This window comes from Orycteropus afer, unplaced genomic scaffold, assembly GCF_000298275.1.
Source record: "Orycteropus afer afer isolate SDZICR_OR568_19922 unplaced genomic scaffold, OryAfe1.0 scaffold00300, whole genome shotgun sequence".
Lineage (NCBI taxonomy): Eukaryota > Metazoa > Chordata > Mammalia > Tubulidentata > Orycteropodidae > Orycteropus > Orycteropus afer.
Genome location: NW_006921887.1, coordinates 3,920,664 through 3,940,800, shown reverse-complemented (window position 1 = coordinate 3,940,800; position 20,137 = coordinate 3,920,664). Strand labels below are relative to the sequence as shown.

Sequence of the window (20,137 nt, the reverse complement as noted above, 5' to 3'; positions counted from 1 at the left end):
CAATCTACTTCTGTAGTGATACTGCCTCAGAAACCCAAGGAGGGGTCGCTATGAGTCGGGTCGGACTGGGCAGCACACAAAAAAGAGATCACCAACTGCCACTGAGTTGATTCATAGAGACCCTATTGTTGTTGTTGTTACGTGTCGTCGAGTTGGCCCCAACTCATAGCGACCCCTCCTTGGGTTTCTGAGGCAGTATCACTACGGAAGGAGGATTGCCCTATAGGACAGAGTAAAACTATAGGGATTACAACTTTACAGAAGCAGACTCCGTCCTCTTTCTTCCACGGAGCAGCAGTGAGTTTGAACTGCTTATCTTTTAGTTCCTAGGTGAATGCTTTAACCACTGTGCCACCAGAGCTCCTGTGGGAAGAGAAGAATCTGGAAAATAAAATAGAATAGTATCCAAACGAAGCTGTGTTTCTACCCCATTTTCCTGATGATGCTACTCTATGCTGTTTATTTTTGTCTCCAGAACTTTTGTTACAAGTGATTTATATTAATTAGGCGCTGTGGTGGCATAGTGCCCTAAGGCATTTGACTCCTACCCAGAAGGCTGGCAGTTCAAACCCTCCAGCCACTCCTTGGAAAGAAGGGTGGGCAATCTACTTCTGTTGTGATACCACCTCAGAAAACCAAGGAAGGGTCGGTATGAGTCAGAGCCCACCCCATGGCAGTAAAATTATATATTATATATATCACAGAACATTAAAAAGTACAGATAAGCAAACGTCAGTTAACATTTGGTGTTTAGCTTCTCTTGACTTTTCTATGCTCAGATGTGTATCGAATCATGTTTTGTAAAACGTATTTTCTTATTTTGTGTGTATTTTAAACATTTATAAAAATGGGAACTATTCACCTTTGCTTCTGATTGATTTACTAGCAGGAACATTATTTCCTATAGAAATACTTACTGGAGCTACATAATTTTTCATGGCTGCCATAATTTATATAATTAATTTCTTACCTTTGGAAAAGTGTTTCTTATTATAAATAACTGCAAAAATCTCCAACACTGCTTTTTAAATAAGAAGCACATTAGAACAAGGAAAGAATCCAGGACATTTACTCATCCAACAGATATTTATTGAACATTATTTGTGCTGGGCATTGTGCTAACTGGGAGCTGGGAAAAGAGAGGTGGTTAAGGCAAGATATCCACCATCCATTAACTTAGTCTCCAGGATTGTTGTAGTTGTTGTTATGTGCCCTGCAGTCGGACTCGTCATGTGCCCTCCAGTTGGACTCGACTCATAGCGATCCCTCCTTGGGTTTCCGAGGCAGTATCACTACGGAAGTAGGATTGCCCAACCTTCCTTCCGAGGAGTGGCTGGTGGGTTTGAACCGCCAGCCTTCTGGTTAGCAGTCAAGTGCCTTAGACACTATGCTTATAGGAGTAGGAAGACAAAATAGGAAAAAGCGAGAAAACGCCCAAAAAGTTTCGGGGCAAGAACGCTTGCCTTTTCTTTCAAGTGAATTCAGTTGAAGGATTAGTTGTGGGGTCGGGGGGGGGGCGGTTTTACAGAATTAAAATCCTTACTGTTGATAATTGTTATGTTTATGTATTAAAAATAAGAATCCACAACATCTACATTAGCCACTATTCTAAGAGAGAGTAAAGGATCAGCAGCCTCTCCCTGCTTCCAGGTAGAGGAACGCACCTCCCAGGCGCCCAGAAACAATCCCACCGCTGGGACGACCACCCTACAACGGGGCGTCTTCACCCGCTTCTCCCTCGTAGAAGGCCGTCAACAACAAAACCTCCACTCAACCACTTCCACTTGGAGAAGTCCTCCAGGGTAAGTGTGGTTTTGAAGATCAAGTGCAAGGCTGCTTAGCAGGGTGGTCAGAAGGTGGAAAACAAACTTTCTTACGTCTTAAATTGGAGCAAAGCGAGTCTAAGTAAGGATGTAAGTGAGGTTAAAACTATGCGCATCATTTTGGCTTTTGTTTGTTTTTTTGAGAAAAACCGTTTTGTTGGAAGAATAAGGAAGCAGGCTGGTCTATTCCAGGGCTTGAAAGTAAACAGGAGAATCTGGCAGGATGGATTCAGCAGGTGGCCGCCAGCCGCATCCCTCCCTCCCTCCATTCAACTCGCCCGGGTTTTGACCGTACGGTTTCCACGGACGGAAATGGAGGGGAAGCATCCCTACGCTGCCAACTCGCACCAATGGGATTCCCCTCGTGGGAAATGCTCTCTCCGGCAGACGCACTCTCGGAGGGCCGGACCTGTCGTCGCGTCCGCTCCGTCCCTGGTGGGCAGCGTCACTTCAGCCCAGATCCCGGGCCGCGCGACACTCTCTCAGCACCCAGGGCTGAATCTCCTGCCGATCAGGGGGCGGGGGAGGTGTTGCCGGGGGGGCGGGAGAGGCGCGCGGTGTCGGGGGGGGAGGGGTTCTCGCGCGATTGGGCGAGGTTTCCGGTGTTGTGACTGAGACCCGTCAATATGGCGGCGATCGGCCGCGGCCGCTCGCTGAAGAATCTCCGAATACGAGGTAAGCCCTCTGCAGTCCTCATCCCCAACCGCCCGGGGCCCGACACCCCTGCCACTTGCCTCCCTCTGTCCCTGGGTAGGGGGAGCGAGCCGGGGCGCTGGCCGGAGCCAGGGCTACTGCCATTGGCCTGCTAGCGAATCCTAATTGGGGCTGTGTGTCTGTTTCGCGCAGGGCGGAATGACAGCGGCGAGGAGAACGTCCCGCTGGATCTGACCCGAGGTAACGCGGGGCGCCGCGGGCGCCGGCGAGAACGCGCTGCTGGGGAGGAGCCCGGGCTGGGGGCCGGGGGCTGGGGCGGGCCCCGCACGGGACCGGCGGGGTTGTTGGGGGCAGAGCCCGAGCCCCGCCTGCCGGCCCTTCGGAGCGGAGCCCGGGGCCGCCTAGCCGGACCCATCCCCCTTTCCAAGTGCCGGCTTCGGGAACCCGGAGCTTTCCTCCCGGCCTCGGTGAGGAGCACCGAGCGGGACGTGGCTGGACTGGCCACCTTCTTGATTCCCTGGACCCTCGGGGAGTGTTTTCCATCTATCCCGGAGCTCGTGCAGCAGAATCCTGGAGGCGGCCAGAGGGAGGTAGAGGCTGTTATTTAGGTTGCAAGAGGATGTTTGAGGGAAGAGCGACCACATCCTGCCCTCCCCGTCCCCTAGATCAGAAGCCAGACTAGCTCGGTTCTTGATGGCTGTGTGACTACTTTTCATCCTGGGGGATCCGCAGCATTGGTAACTCGATAGTGATAGCTAGAGCTGGTCATTACTGTTAAGTGTCTAGTCTGAAGTGTCCTTCCTCCTGCTTGCGGTTCCCGGGCCGCTAGGACAGTAGTTGGCGAAGACCGCCCCCTCAGTCTGCTGCAGGTTCATTGTTTACCTTCTGCAGTGGAGATGGATTTGTTTACACCTCTGAGTTGGCTAAATCTCAGTTTTATTTTTGAGGACCGGATCCTGCTACCAGCCAGAATTTTTTCTGTTAGTCGCCTTACAGGAATTTATTCGATAATGTTTCGTTGAGGATGTAGTAGTTGTATACAGGGTTTTTCTTTTTTTCCCCACGGTAAACTGGCTTTGGTCTGCTGATTCCGACGAAGTCTTTTTTCGCATGGACAGTAGCTTAGAGTGTAACCTGGGTCAGCCCCCACAGAATGCATTTCCTTTTGAGATCTGAAAAACACCTTAGGAAGTGAAAAAATATAGTCGTTGTAAACATTGTATATTAAATTGAAAAAAAAAAAAAAAGCTTTTTTCACGCTATGCTGTACTTAAGAATGTTATTACTGTTATCTACGATATTTGTTAGACATGGGCTCATTGTTGAGGCTCGTCTCTGTACTTACAGCCTAGTAAATTCTTTTAAATTTATTTTGTGTCTCATAATGTAAGATTGCTCTTTTATACACAGGAAGGCTGTTCATTTAGCTACATGAGTACATTTTTGTAACTTAATATTTCAATCTGAAAGTCCAGACTCTTGGTTGTGGGTGAACCAGGTCCTGTTCCAGCAGAAGAGTTTCTGAAAAACAGCCTAAGTAGGGCTTAAGTAATACAAATGGCTATTAATTAGATCACCAGTGCACTAAATGGGAACATTTCTCATGAGATAGGCTTTGAGAATTATTGTAGAAGATGTAAAGCTTTTGGCTTTTATGGCACATTTTGGAAACTTGAAAAAAAAAAAAAAAAGTAAAATTTTTTAATACATTTCCTGACAAAATAAGCTTAATTCCTACAGAGCTGAAATGCTGTAATTTTGGCATTCCAACCCTGTAGACAGATGTAGTTTATTGGTAATTTAATGTATTTATATGAGTTTTTTTTTTCCTTTAGGTGGAGGTGAAAGAGCACTAATAGTTCTTGAGTCTAATTTGCTTATTAAGAATCTGCTTGGATATTGTACTGAATATGTTACAGTTGTGCTTTCACTTGAATATGCTGAGCTTCTAAATAGGGGTTTCTCTGGTTGATGTCAGAAATTTGGGTTGTACAAGAGCTTATGTACAAATTTCATTTCACACTATTGCTTTTCTGTAATTTTATTTAACTACTTAGATAACTATATATTTACTATTTAAAGTGCTGTATTCCCTTATAATTTAGTAAATGCCTGTGTCCATAGCCATTTCCAGGATAATAAAAACTGTAGAAAATGCTTTTACTGTTTTCCCTAACAAAATGGAATATATATATACAGCTAGTTGAAACTGATCACAAAGGCAGTATACAGCTAAGAGTGAGAGGTTATATGAAGAATGTTCTCCTAAATCTTAAGGAAGTTTGGAATAATAATAACAAAGTAATCTGAGTTAGATTCATTTTATAGTGATGTGGTTATTTAAACAAACTATTATCCTGACAAACATTTCATTGTTAACATGAAGAAAGTACATGAGGAACTAAACTTCAGTCATAATTTGAGAACTGAGCAAAAATCTGTGTTGTGGTTGAAGGGCAGCTGTTTGTGGATTAGATTACAATGTATAAAAAGATAAACTTTGGGCAATTGAAACATTTTTAGTGCTAAGGCAGCCTTGGCTCTCATTGCAATTGTTTTTATATAATCTTTGAGAAATTCATTGTGTACATATCTAACGAATTTCAGAGGTTCTGGTCATTGTAATGGTTGCAATCTATATGTAGTAAAAGAACAGACTGTAAAGTTGTAATCTCAGCTGTGATATTTAATAGTTGGGTGATTAAGAGTGAGTGATTTGACCTTCCTTAACCCTTGATTTCTTCATCTAAAAAATAAGAGGTAGTAATTTACAGGATTATGAAGAATACATGAAGTTGGTATTATTAAGAAGTAAATGAACTGGTGCTTGAAGTCCTTAGCGTAGGACCAAATGCTTTGTGAGTCAAAAAATAAAAATAAAAACAAAATAAAAAAAACACACCAAACTCACTGCTACTGAGTCAATTCCAAGTCATAGTGACTCCCATTGGGTTCCCAAGGTGGTAAATCTTTATGGAAGTAGATTGCCTCAGCTCCCGTCCAAGGAAAAGCTAGTGAATTTGAACCACCAACCTTCTGGTTAGCAATCAAATGCCTTAGGCACTGTACTATCAGAACTCCTTTATTTTGTGAGTGGTGATCCTAATTAAATGTTAGTTGCCTTCCTAAAATGTTAAATCAGAATTATTAAAATCACATTACAGTTTTTTCAAGTGTTTTGAGTATTTTAAACATGCTAACAAGTAATTATGGTACTAAAGCTTTATTTTTTTTAGGCGTACTATTGTAATAATTGGGAGCTCTGGTGGTATAGTGCCTAAGGCATTTGACTACTAACCAGAAGACTGGTGGTTCAAACCCACCATCCACTCCTTGGAAGGAAGGTTGGGCAATCTACCTCTGTAGTGATACTGCCTTGGAAACCCAAGGAAGGGTTGCTATGAGTCAGGTCTGACTCCATGGCAGTGTGTTTGCTTTTATTGTAACAATTGGGAGCTCTGGTGGCATAGTGGCTAAGGCTTTTGACTGCTAACCAGAAGGCTGGTGGTTCAAACCCACAAGCCACTCCTCAGAAAGAAGACTGGACAATCTACTTCCATAGAGATATCACCTTGGAAACCCAAGAAGGGGTTGTTTATGAGTTGGATTCCACTCGATGGCAGTGAGTTTGAGTTATTGTAATAATTGGATACAGTCTATTTGAAGGAAAGTTCTTGAATATAACAACTGTAAAAAAGTAGTCTGTGCAACCAGTAAATTAGATCTGAGTGAAGAGCAGTCTGTTGTATGTACCTTAAATAAAATGTGGTATTTGTAGAACCTTAGAATTTTCCTCCTTGATATCAGAAAATTTCTAATTCATAGTAATAATAACTTGGCTACCTTTGCAAGCTTCCTGAGGCCCAAGAGAGTTTTAAGCTTCTTTGTTTTTGGTACTGGTTTTAGTACCTTGGTTCATTCATTGTTGTTAGGTGCCATTGAATTGACTTATAATGACCCTATGTACAACAGAATGAAACACTGCTTGGTCATGTACCATCCTGACAATTGTTGCCATGCTTGAGCCCATTGTTGCAGCCACTGTATCAATCCATCTCATTGAGGGTCTTCCTTTTTTTCACTGATCTTCCACTTGACCAAGGATGGTTCATACGTAAACCAGACACCAAACTCACTGCTGTCAATTCAGATCCAACTCATTGCAACCCCTCCTTGGGTTTCTGAGGTGGTATCACTATTGAAGTAGATTACTCAATCGTCTTTGCGAGGAATGGCTGGTGGGTTTGAACCGTCAGCCTTCTGGTTAGCAGTGAAATGCTTTAGGCACTACGCCACCAGAGCTCCTAGGTTCATGCATAGTGTGCCTTAATTAAAATTATTGATTGATTAATTTTTACCTGGTTTAAGAACTTCACAGTAAATAGATCTTGCAGTCAGCGTATTTGTGTTGTTTCAGTTTTATTCAGATAACTACTCTGCTTAATTTATGAACATCTCCAATATTGCTATTGACATCATTAATTACTCTCTATTTTCATACCAAAAATCTATCTTAAAACCCAGATGCTTCCCTTAGCCACATTTGCTAGGATAGATAATATTTTGTCAGTTCAATAGTGCATCTCCTCTTGGTGCAGAATAATTTGAGAAGATAGTATTATTCCTGAGTAAGCCCCTTCTAGTATAGTTTAAAGGAGCCCTGGTGGTTCAATGATTAAAGTGCTTGGCTGCTAATTGAAAGATTGGTGGTTTGAACCCACCAGCCATTCTGTGGTAGAATGGCGTGACAGTCTGCTTCCATAAAGATTTACAGCCCTGGAAACTCTATGGGGCAGTTCTACTCTGTCCTATAGGATAGCTATAAGTCAGAATCAACTTGATGCCAGTGGGTTTTGGGTTTCTGAGGCAGTATCACTACTGAAGTAGATTGCCCAGTCTTCCTCCCGAGGAGTAGCTGATGTGTTTGAACCACCAGCCTTCTGGTTAGCAGTCAAATACATGTCTTAGGCACCATGCCACCAGAGCTCCTATAGTTTAATGTGTTCGAAGTGAATTCATAGGCCATGCTTGTATTACAAGGTAATTATCAGAATATAATTTATTTAAAAATATTATTTTAAATCTTGTGTTTTTGGTTGTTAATCTTTCATTTTTCATTTTTCCATTAAACTCATTGCTGTCAAGTTGATTCCAACTCACGCAGACCCTATAGGATAGAGTAGAACTGCCCCATGGGGTTTCCAAGTCTGTAAATCTTTGCCGAAGCAAACTGCCCCATCTTTTTCCCACAGAGACTGGTGGATTCGAACTGCTGACCTTTTGGTTAGCAGTTTAACCACTGTGTCACCAGGGCTTCTTACTTTTCTACTTAAAAGAATTAAAAAGTTGATGATTTTTAAGTTATTTAATACTTAAGAAAGTGGGAAGGTTATCTGAATGGTGCAGATTTAAATAATAACTCTTTGTTTTCTAATTTTTTCTAGTTAGGAGATTACTCATAGTGTTTAATCACTGATTTCAGTTAAACAAAACAAACATTTGACTGAATGCCTATTATATACCAGATGCTGAATTAAGTGCAGGAAGAATAAAAATGAGGAAGTGTTATCCCTTTTTTAAAGCATTTACTAGAACAGACGTAAAGAAATGATTGCAATACAAAACATAGATGAAGTAATCAAACTGTACTGTTGTTGTTGTTATGTGCCGTGGAGTCGGACCTGACTCATAGTGACCCCTCCTTGGTTTCCGAGGCAGTATCACTATGGAAGTAGATTGCCCCATCTTCCTTCCAAGGAGTGGCTGGTGGGTTTGAACCACCAGCCTTCTGGTTAAAGGCAAGTGCCTTAGGCACTATACTACCAGAGCGCCTTCAAACTGTATTAGGAATAGAAATAGCCTAAAGGACCAGAATGATTAACTATCTGGTGAATAGAGGATTGGAAAACGCTTTGTAAGAATGTTTTTTCATTAGAATAGTGGTGGACATAGAAGAAAGAGTGAGGATTGTCTAGGACATATACCATACCTTTGGAAAGAGAAAGTTAGTAGGTAGAGGGAATACATAGGAGCTACTGATATTTGAGAGTTGATGGGGGATTTAGACCAGGGTGGTGGCTATAAGAATAAAGTCAAATATATAGATTGGAATTTGCTTTCTCAGATTTCAGACTGCCTGTGGTGTGGAATCCCCCTACCCTGTGGAGAGAAGTTTTTTTTCTTTATTGAGAAGATCAAACCAAAGCCAAATTCGCTAACATCAAGTTGATCTTGAGTCATAGCGACCCCCATAGGGTTTCCAAAGGTGTAAATCATTACAGAAACTGACTGTCTCTTCTTCTGCAGAGTGGCTGGTGAGTTTGAACCACTGACCTTTTGGTTAGCAACCAAAATGCCTTAACCATTGCATCAGCGGAACTCCCTGTTGAGAAGATAGAGGCTGCCCAATGTGAATTCCTCATCTCATTATGTTTGACCCATTCTTACCTTGGTTCCTTTGAATGAGAGACTAAAACATCTCTGTTCTTTTTGATGCTAACATTCATTTTATGCTTCTAATGCTTTTTCGTTTAAGATTCTGTCTAGGAGTAAGAATATCTTCATTCTGTAATCTGCTGGCTCAGTTTTCTCATGTTCAGTGAGCATTTGCTGTGTCTTCATAGGTACTATGTTAGGCATGGGATGAAGTGGGAGATGTGAGGAAGACAACAAACTTGTGGGAATATAACAAAACAGGTTTCTGTAAGTTTTACAGACAGAATTATTTTTCCTTATGCCACAACTTCATTCCTTAGCCACTATAATTTTATAAGCACATCCCCCCTCCCATACTGAAAACACTTTTTAAGGGATGTTACTAACCTCATGCTGAATTCATTGGCATTTTTATATTCTTTATTCTGGTGTTAGTACTCCAAACCAAAACCAAACTCACTGCCATTGAGTTGATTCTGACTTATAGCAACACCCACTTGGTTTCCAAGGCTGTAAATCTTTACAGAAGCAGACCGTCCCATCTTTATTCCACAGAGTGGCTGGTGCATTTGATCTACCGACCTTTTGGTTAACAGCCAAATGCCTTAACTACTACTTCATCAGCTCCTTACTGTTACTACTACTGCTATATTAATAGTTTTGTGCCAGACACTAGCACATATTATTTCACTTAATCTTCAATAACTTTTCAAGGTACCCTTATTATCCCTATTTTTATAGTTGAGGATATAATATAGTCTTTGAAATTGTAAAGGACTCAGAAAGGTAAGTACTCATTCAGCCAGAGTCATACACAGGTCTAGTGATGGTGGCAGATGATGCACTTACAGCTATTACTCTTGCTATTCTTGTAATTCTTTCTTCTCTTGACTTTTGTGACATATTCTGCTTATTCTTTTCCTTTATCTCTTGTTGCTCTTCTCTGTTTACTGTCTAGTTTTCCATCTCCTTAAGCCAGGGAGCTCTCAAGGTTCTGTCCTTGATCTTTTTTCTTTTCTTCTACTGGTGCCACAACCCTGGTTGCCATTTCACTTCATGAAGTCAGAGATCAACAAAAGCAGGAGTTTACCACAATCACATCAGGGTTAAGTGCTGACTACTAGCCTAAGATTTGGTGATTTGAGCCCACCCAGAGGTACCTTGGATGTAAAGCCCTCATGATCTTTTTCTGAAAAGTCATAGCTTTGCAAACCTTTGGAGCTGTTCTGTTCTGTACACATGGAGTTGGCATAAGTTGGGAATGAATTGATGGCAACTAATAACAATGATGTGATTATTGATCAAACTTTTTCTTTTACGCTTGAAAAACATTTTTGCAAAAACATTTGGTAATCTCAAATCATAGGAGCTCTGGTAGCATAGTGCCTAAGGCACTTGACTGCTAACCAGAAGGCTGGCGGTTCACACCTACCAGCCACTCCACGAAAGGAAGGTTGGGCCATCTACTTCCATAGTGATACTGCCTCATAAACCCAAGGAAGGGTCACTATGAATTGGGTCTGACTCAACGGCACATAACAACAACAACAACAATCTCGTGATGTGTAAAACTTTGTACCAGAAAACTTTCCCCTTTTGTTTACTTTCTGGGTACCATTGCCTTCCTTTGTCATTCAAGCTAGAGACCTCAGTGCTCATCCTCTGCTCTGAAGCTACATTTGAACCCACTTCCTTCTAGTTCTTGGTCATTGATCTAGGTCAGGCCCTCACTGTCTCATCTGGATGATGGTGAGATCTCACTTGCACTCTCTCAGGTTTTTCAGTGCCTCTGCTACAGGGCTGCCAGGGATATTCCCAAAGTCTGGGTTTGATTGTCATTCACTCACATAAAAACAGTAACAGCATGCACACACTCATACCCTAGAGGCTCATTTTTGCTAACAGAATAAAGTCCAAAATTCTCAGGTAGTTATGCAAGGCCTTTCATGATTTAGCCCTGCATTATCTTCTGTACTACCGTAACCATACTTAATATATCTGCCTTCCTGCTTTGTTCATATTTGTGAACACTCCCTCCCCTTATTATATACAGTGCTTCTGAAAGGGAATTGAGAAGAGTTTGATAGTCTCAAGCACCACCACACCCCTGGTTGAAAATCATAGCTTTAGTCAAAGAAGACTTGTTAATCCTTGAATGTCATGTGCAATTTCATGTTTACTTGACCTTGCTGCGTAAGTTGTTTCTTCTGCCTGAAATTCTATTTCTAACACTTTATCTGTAAGAGCTCTGATGGTGTAGTGTCTAAGGCATTTGGTAACCAGAAGGGTGGCAGTTCAAACCCACCAGCCACTCCTCGGAAGGAGAGTTGGGCAATCTACTTCCGTAGTGATACCACCTTGGAAGCCCAAGGAGGGGTTGCTACGAGTCGTAGTTCTAATTCGTTAAGGCCTAAATCACATTCTAGGCCTGGATGTTCTTATTATCCTGGTGGGAATTTACTGCCTCTTCTCCTGTTTTCCCATATCTTTCTTTTATTCCTTTTAAATAGCACTTTTTATTGTCTTACTTCTTTGCCCAGTTCTTCTTCCTTCACTATATTTTAAGCTTCTTGAGGGCAAGAATCCTCTTTTATTCATTTTTAACATTACCCCAACATCTATCATTTAATAATTATTGAGGTGGTTATTCAATGGAAGAATGAAGAGAGATCCTGGGAAAAGAAGTAGTATAGTACAAAGTAGAATAGAGGTAGAAGAGTATTTTACATTTGCACTTTTGAGGAACAATAAAATTGATAGTGCCATGAAACGGAGTTGTGTTGGGAGAGAGCGTAATGAGTTCAATTTTGCATCGTTGAATTGCAGGTAAGACATTGCTGTAGATATACAAGAGGCCTGAAAGTTCAGTAGTAATTGTTCTGAGCTTGCGGTCTGAGAGTACTCTGCATAGTGTTGAGAGAGGGAAAAATGTAAATGGAGAAAGAACTGTGGATTTGAGTATTAGAGGATAAACTGGTGAGGATGTATACATACACACACACATGTATGTAATATGTATGTATGTGTATGTGTGAGCTCTGGTAGCATAGTGGATAAGGCACTTGACTGCTAACCAGAAGGCTGGCGGTTCAAACCCACCAGCCACTCCTCGGAAGGAAGATGGGGCAATCTACTTCCGTAGTGATACTGCCTTGGAAACCCAAGAAGGGGTAGCTATGAGTCGGGTCCGACTCGACGGCACATAACAACAACAACAACAACAACATATGTGTGTATATATGTGTATATATATGTGTGTGTGTATGTATGTATACTAAAAAAAAACCAAAAATCAGTGCCGTTGAGTCGGGTCCGATTCATAGCGACCCCTCCTTGGGTTTCTAAGGCAGTATCACTATGGAAGTAGATTGCCCAACCTTCCTTCCGAGGAGTTGCTGATGGGTTTGAACCTCCAGGCTTCTGGTTAGCAGTCAGGTGCCTTAGGTACTACATCACCAGAACTCCCATACGTGTGTGTGTGTGTGTGTGTATGTATGTATATACACATACACATATACATATATACATTTATATTATTCTCTAGCTTAAATAACAAAGGAAAGTGATGGTACCTAGAGAGTAAACGAAGGGGGAAAGTTTTCTAGTACAAAGTTTTACACATCATGATTTTACACATAGGTGTGTGATCTCAAATCATACACATATATATGTGTGTGTGTGTGTGTGTACATGTATATATACACACACACAGGGTAAGAGTCAAGAAGAAGGAGATCAGCATAAGAAAATTAGGAAGATTATGATTATGGGCTCTGAAGCCCAAGAGGAGAGGTTTTGGTTGAAGGGACTATTGAAGATGTAGCTAGAAGAAAGGGAGCTTGAAGTTGGAGACTGGAGAACTCAGTTTTACTTTTCTGTAATGTAAGGATGATGGTGGCATACCATTTAACCTCTCTGGGCTTTAGTTTCCTCATCTGTAAAATGTATACTTTATATTTGTAGCACTTTCACCTTCCATCTTTGTGATTCTCTGATTAATACCACTCCTGGGATATTGAAAAGTTAAAGAGAATGCTTTTATAGCCTTGTTAAATCACCGTGAGAAATATTCCCATAAACAGTAATGAATACATGTAGGAGTGGTGGTGTCATAGCACTTTAAATGTAAATTACAGTCAACTCTCAACTTCCTTTTAAGTGATCATCTGCTGTGACTTGCTGCCTCCTCCCCTTTGCAGGTCTCAGGCTACTGCAAATAGGGCTGTGATAAGCACAGTGGGGTGAGTGAATGGTTTGCATGCCTGCTTTTCTGTACCTCTGACTGTATAGTCGACTCTCAGTTACCTGTACATAAAAAGGTGAGTAACAGTAGAAGGCTTGTAAGTATGTAAGCTAAATAACCATTATTTCTGCATGGTTTGGAAAGGTTTTATGTCTACCTGTGGTAGTGTGATATATCTTTCTTTTACAGATGATTTACATTATTAGTATCAATGGTTGGGCAATTTACTTCCGTAGTGATACAGCCTCGAAACCCAAGGAGGGGTCGCTACGAGTCAGGGCCAACTCGGTGGCATACAACAGCAAGCAAATACTATTCATATAGTGGAAGAAAATAAACAGGTTAAAATATTTATTAGGTAATCCACATATGAATAATTGAGAGTTGACTGTTAATGCTTTTTGAATCATTCATTGTTTTGTATTATCTGTGCTTTTTTTATTAGTGTAGCCACGCCAAACTAAAGCTGAAATGACTGCTTAAATTGTGTCTATAATATGAATGTAATTATGAAAATATATAGATTCCAAACTAAATTGAAAACAATTACGTAAAATTGGCTAAACGTAACATTCATAGGTCCAGATTAATAGAGTTGAAAAAGAACACAAGTACATTCTTAAAATTCCTCTTACAAAGTAGTCTAGCCAGAAAGATTGCATAAACTGAGCAGTGTATGTGATAATGATGACATTTATATAAAATGCAATAAAATTGAGGATGCTTCAAACATACCCTGCTTCAGGAGTCAACTAAGTTCAATTAGTAAGAAATGTAAAAAAAGATTTCTGGTTAACCCTAGTGGCCTGGGTTTCAAAGAATCTGGCCCCCTCATTTACTTAGCTATTTATTACCCGAGTTTGTAGAAGAATTTGGATTTGTAGTGGCTTTGCTAATGTTGATATTAAGCACATGTGTGTGTGTGTGTGTGTGTGTGTTTTTGACAGCAAGCCACATGAAAACACCTTTGTTGTTATTTGTAGTCGAGTCAGACTGGACTCATAGCGACCTCTCCTTGGGTTTCTGAGTCAGTATCACTACGGAAGCAGATTGCCCCGTCTTCCTTCCGAGGAGTGGCTGGTGGGTTTGAATCACCAGCCTTCTGGTTAGCTGTCAAGTGCCTTAGACACTATGCTACCAGAGCTCCTGAAAACGCCTTTATTCTCCCCAATAGTTAGAGAGACAAAATATAATGACATGAAATAGTGAAGTTAGAATATTTTTTAATGAGCATGTTACATGATCAGGTTAGTAAATGCTTTTGTGAATGAGAAAGGCATAATTTTTGGTTTCAAGGAGTTTATGTTCTTGTTGCAGTATACCTGTACTCCAAAAACTACCAAACTCACTGGCTTCAAGTCGATTCCAACTCATTGTGACCCGTTGGGTTTCCACAATGTAAAATCTTCCTCCTGCAGAGCAGCTGGTGGGTTTGAACCAGTGACCTTTTGGTTAGCAGTCACATACTTTAACCATTACACCATCAGAGCTTGCTCTTTATAAGTGTACTAGAGTAACACAATAGTATTTAAAGTACCAGCCACTTACCTTTATGAGGAAATAAAAAAATAAAAAAAGCTGGAGGAATTCACAGCTAGGTGAGGAATGATCTAGAGGAAAACTTCCTGGAAGAAATGACACCTGTAAGACCTTTGACTAAAAGGGTAGCATGTGAATAGGTAGGTTTTTAAAAATTTATAGCTTAGTTTCCTGAACCATAATATTCCTGATGTATTGTCAGTATTTGAAGATAATATTGTCAAGAAAAAGTTGTTGTTGTTGCTGTTACTTGCCGTCGAGTCGGCCCCGACTCATAGCGACCCCTCCTTGGGTTTCCGAGGCAGTATCACTACGGAAGTAGGATTGCCCAACCTTCGCATTGAGTTTTTTTTTTTTCAAATATGTCGTTGTTGTTATGTGCTGTCGAGTCATGAGTCGGATCCGATTCATAGTGCCCCTCCTTGGGTTTCCGAGGCGATATCACTACGGAAGTAGATTGCCCAACCTTCTGAGGAGTGGCTGGTGGGTTTGAACCACCAGCCTTCTGGTTAGCAGTCAAGTGCCTTAGGCACTGTGCTACCAGAGCTCCTTTTTAAAATATATATATATCCCCAAATTATTGAGGAGCTGATTATATTTCAAACTTGGGCTCTTCTGACCTTTAAAGATAGTGCTGAGCTGAGCTGAGTCTGCTTCTGTAAATATTTACAGCCTTGGAAACCCTATGGGGCAGTTCTGCTTTGCCCTATAGGATTGCTATGAGTTAGAATCAATTGAGTGATAGTGGATTTGCTTTTGGTTTTATGAAGTGATTGTGTGTGTGTGTGTGTGTGTGTGTGTAGTTTATAAATGCCTGACTGCATACTAAACCCAAGGATAAATACTTATTTTAAATCTCATTGTTTTGTAGTACATGTGTCTCCTCGCCTTCATTTATACTACTAATGGAAGGTAGTATGCATGTTTAAAAGCTCTATAAATTTGTTAATCAAATTTGTTTCCAGTTGCATACAATCTAGAAATAGAGACTATAGATAGAATGGATAGTGTTTTTATTATTCTCCACACTAAGATGTCCGTATTATTGATCTTAAAATTTAAACATGTGGCTTGAGAGTAAAATAGAATATTGGAAATTAAGGTTATTCTGGAAAACATGGACTATTTCATTGCCAAATCAGATACTCTACTCAGCCATCTGGTGATTTAGGTAAAGGACAAACAGCGTTTTAGGGAAATTATTGTTCTGTTAGAGTAGCAAAACAAGACTTGAGTTACTCTTTGCAGGAATTTTAGTAATCTTCCTCTGCATCCAGTGTAGTTTCATGTGTTTCTTATAATGAATAAAGAATGAAGAGACACAGAAGTTGTAAACAAAGAAGATTGCCAAGTAATTTTTTTGTTACTCAGAAGGAGCAGCTTGCCAGTTAAAAGCGTATGTAACTGTTTTAGATGTGTGCATATACATATTTTTATCAGTTGTTTCATACTTTGAGAAATTACTATCTCATATAGTATTGCTAATTATTTCTATGCTTAGCTCTGTCCCTCATGTTTTAAAACTTAATTGCTTTACTTTTTTCATTCGGTTCTGTATAACACAATCGCTCACCTTCACCACATCACCCCTTCTCCCATAAGAAAAGAAAAAGGAAAATTCCTTTTTGTTGTAAAAATGGTGTGACAGCAGCCATTGTCATCTACATCTTCCTCTGACTTCTAAGAGAGAAAAATCAAGATTATCACACTGTGACTGATTCCTTTGTTGTTGTTGTTGTGTGCCATCAAGTCAGCCCTGACTCATAGCAACCCCTCCTTGGGTTGCCGGGGCAGTATCACAACGGAAGTGGATTGCCCAACCTTCCTTCCAAGGAGTGGCTGGTGGGTTTGAACCCCAGCCTTCTGGTTAGTAGTAGTGGAGGTCAAATACACTTCCTGTCTCCAATCTCTTTACCAGTCCTGCCATCAGCTGCCCCTTCCACGGCACTCTACTTTTCTGATTGGTTTGATATTTCATTGCAGTTGGCCACACAGAACTCAGACAGTACTCATGATTATGGGCTTTATTAGGGAAGTAACAGATTACAGTTCAAGATCAAGAATGACTGGGGATATGGTTAGTTAAGGACAGCTTCTCAGCTGTGTCCCTAGGCAGACCTCTCTGCTCTTGGTCCCTTAGGCCTTTTGGGCTAATTTGCCTATACTCTACTTGGGCAAGTGTTACAAAGCTATTTAGCGCCACCAGTAAATGCCGAGAGGCACCCACTGGGCCAGTGAACCTTGGCCTGAAGGTACTCAGCTCTCTAGCTTTTTGGGTTGACAAGCGTAGCTTCTTCCACAAGTGCTCAGAGGCACCCCACTTTTCCAACAGGCCTCATACCCGAAAATACTCAGTTGTATGTTTTTTGTATGGGTTTGTGAACCTAGTTCTTCTAAGTGCCTACAGGCACCCTGCTCTGCCAGTAAATCTTCTGCCCACAGCTGCTCATCCTTCTCACTCTGTGGCCCAGAAAACCTAGCACACTGTCTCCTGCTAGTCTGGTTCTGCTGTCTCTACTGCCACCACTTCTCTGCCACTGTTTCTCAGAGTCTCTTACCATCTCTGGTATTATAGCTCTCTCTGTTTCTTGGTTCTAGGAGGTTCTCAGTGCAGGTAACAAAGGATGGGCTCTGTTCCTAGCTCTTCTTTCTTGGTGGTAGTGCCCCCCCCCCCCCCCCCGAGATGGCTCATTTTAAGCCTAGCTAGATGGCAAAACTGACTAGTCCCTTGTTAGGGTTCTGTACACCTTATTTGTATGGTCCCATCCAGTCATTTGATGGGTCTTAAAATACCATGGTGAGAAGGGCCACATAAAGTGACCCTTTATATACCTCAGCCTAGATGAAGTAATGGTTAAGTGCTTGACTGAACTGAAAGGTTGTCAGTTTGAACCCACTCAGAGGCTCTGTGGGAGAAAAGACCTGGAGTTCTGCTCCCTCAAAGATTACAGTCTAGTAATGTGCGTTTCTGCTCTGTCACATGGACCCACAATGAGTCAGAATTGACTTGACAAACTGTTTCCAGAACTACTGTCCCATTTTACATGCCTACAAGCAACATTTTAGTGTTGCAGTTCTCCATCCTCGCTAACACCTGTTTTCTGATTTATTTATTTATTTATTTAATTTTTGGTGATGATTGCCATCCTGGTGGGCCTGAAGTATTATGTTGTGGTTTTGATTTGCTTTTCCCACCCAGCAGTTCCATGGGAGAAAGACCTGGTGATCTGCTCCTATAAAGATTACAGTCTAGAAAACCCTATGTGACAGTCACATGGGGTCACTCTAAGTCGAAATAGATTTGATGGCATCTAACAACAGCAACAATATATGTGTATATAAAATATTCTATTTATTTTAAACTATATTTGGAAACTAGAAGTCATTTATCAGCTCTCCCGTTTTAACAGAATTGTTCTGTACAACATCTAACAGATGTCATCCCTCATCTTCTCAAATCTTTTATTGATGGTAGCTTACTTATTCAGAACAGTGTATTCCTTTGTTGAGTAGCTATGTGTGCTTTTAAAAATGTTATACCAAGTTAAAGAAAAATTTAAGAAAAGAATAATTTTTACTAGATGGTCTTAATTCTTTTCTTTGAAACAGTTCTTTCATTCTCTTTTTGATAAGTATTTACAAATCAAAAGTGAGAGGTATAACCAAGATGGACACTGCTGTATGCTCTTAGAGGTTCTTACACTTTTCCTCTTGTCACAAAACAAATCACCAAGTATTTATTGAGCACCTGCTTTATATTGTTATTGTTGTTGTTATTAGGTGCCGTGGAGCCATCTACGACCCATAGCGACCCTATGCACGGCAGAATGAAATACTGCCCGGTTGTGTGCCAGCTTCATGATTCTTGCTATACCTGAGCCCTCATTGCAGCCACTGTGTCAGTCCGTCTCATTGAGGGCCTTCTCCTTCGTTGACCCTCTACTTTACAAACATTATATCCTTCTCCAGGGAATAGTTGCTTCTGACAACATAACCAAAGTAGCTGAGCCGAAGTCTGGCCATTCTCGCTTCCGAGGAGCATTCTGACTGCATTTCTTCCAGGACAGATTTTTTAGTCCTTTTAGCAGACCATGGTCCTCTTAGCATTCTTCTCCAGCACCACAACTCAAAAGCATCAACTCTTCTTTGGTTTCCTTTGTTCCCTGCTCTCCCATGCATTAAGAGGCAATTGAAAATACCATGGCTTGGCTTAGGCACACTTTAGTCTTAAAGGAGACATCTTTGCGCTTCATCACTTGCAAGAGGGCTTTTGCAGCACATTTGCCCAGTGCAATATGTTGTCTGATGTCTTGGCTGCTGCTTCCATTGGTGTTGATTGTAGAACCAAGTAATAGGAAGTCCTTGACAACTTCGATCTTTTCTCCATTGATTGTGAAGCTGCTTATTGGACCAGTGGTGAGTATTTTTGTTTTCTTTATATTGAGATGTAATCCATACTGCAGACTGTATTCTTCAACCTTCATCAGTAGGTGCCTCAAGTCATCCTCACTTTCAGCAAGCAAAGTTCTGTCATCTGTGTGTCACAGGTGGTGAATGATTCTTCCTCCAATCCTGATGGCACCTGTATATATACAGGTTCATCATGAGTACAATTAAGTATTCTGGAATTCCCATTCTTCTCAGTGTTATCCATAATTTGTTATGATCCACACAATCAAATGCTTTTGCGTATTCAATAAAACACAAGTAAACATCTTTCTGGTATTCTTTGCTTTGAGCCAAGAGTCATCTGACATCAGCAATGGTATCCCTCGTTCCACATCCTCTTCTGAATGCAGGTTGCATTTCTGGAAGTTGTTTGTCAATATACTGCTGCAACTGTTTTTGAATTATCTTCAGTAAGATTTTATTTGCACATGATATTAAAGATACTGTTCAAGAATTTCCACATTCTGTGGGATCACCTTTCTTTGGAATGGGTAAAAATATGGATCTCTTCCAGTCAGTTGGCCAGGTACCTGTCCTCCAAATCTCTTGACATAGCCAAGTGAGTGCCTCCAGCATGGCATGTGTTTGTTGAAACATCTCAATGGGTTTTCCATTACTTCCTAGAGCCTTGTTTTTGGCCACTTCTTCAGTGCAGCTTTGACTTCTTCTGTCAATACCATTGGTTCTTGATAATATGCCACCTCCTGAAGTGGATGAAGAGCGACCAGTTCTTTTTTTTTTTTAATTGTGATTTGGGTGAAGATTTACAGAGCAAATTCACTTCCCATACAGCAGTTCACATATATTTTGTCTCATGCCATTGACCACAGTTTACCACAATGCACCAGCTCCCCTCCCACTTCCTCTTCCCAGTGTCCATCCCTCCATACTCTCCTGCCCACTGAGCTGTTTCCCTGTGCATAAGCAGCCCTTCCTTCTCCCATGATTGTTCTCTCCAAGGCGTGTGTGTCTACTTGAGGTAAATATTTAACTG

At 41.1% G+C, this 20,137-nt stretch overlaps 1 protein-coding gene across 1 annotated transcript in view; it reads left to right on the top strand.

Moving 5' to 3' along the window:
* Positions 1-2,449: 2,449 nt before the first annotated feature.
* LOC122151101 (rapamycin-insensitive companion of mTOR-like) overlaps positions 2,450-20,137 on the top strand; it is a 137,640-nt gene continuing 119,952 nt past the window's right edge. The window contains exons 1-3 of the mRNA XM_042782398.1: positions 2,450-2,573; positions 2,670-3,067; positions 3,948-4,014. Coding sequence (XP_042638332.1) covers positions 2,450-2,573; positions 2,670-3,067; positions 3,948-4,014 — 589 coding nt within the window. The remainder of the gene's footprint in view (positions 2,574-2,669; positions 3,068-3,947; positions 4,015-20,137) is intronic.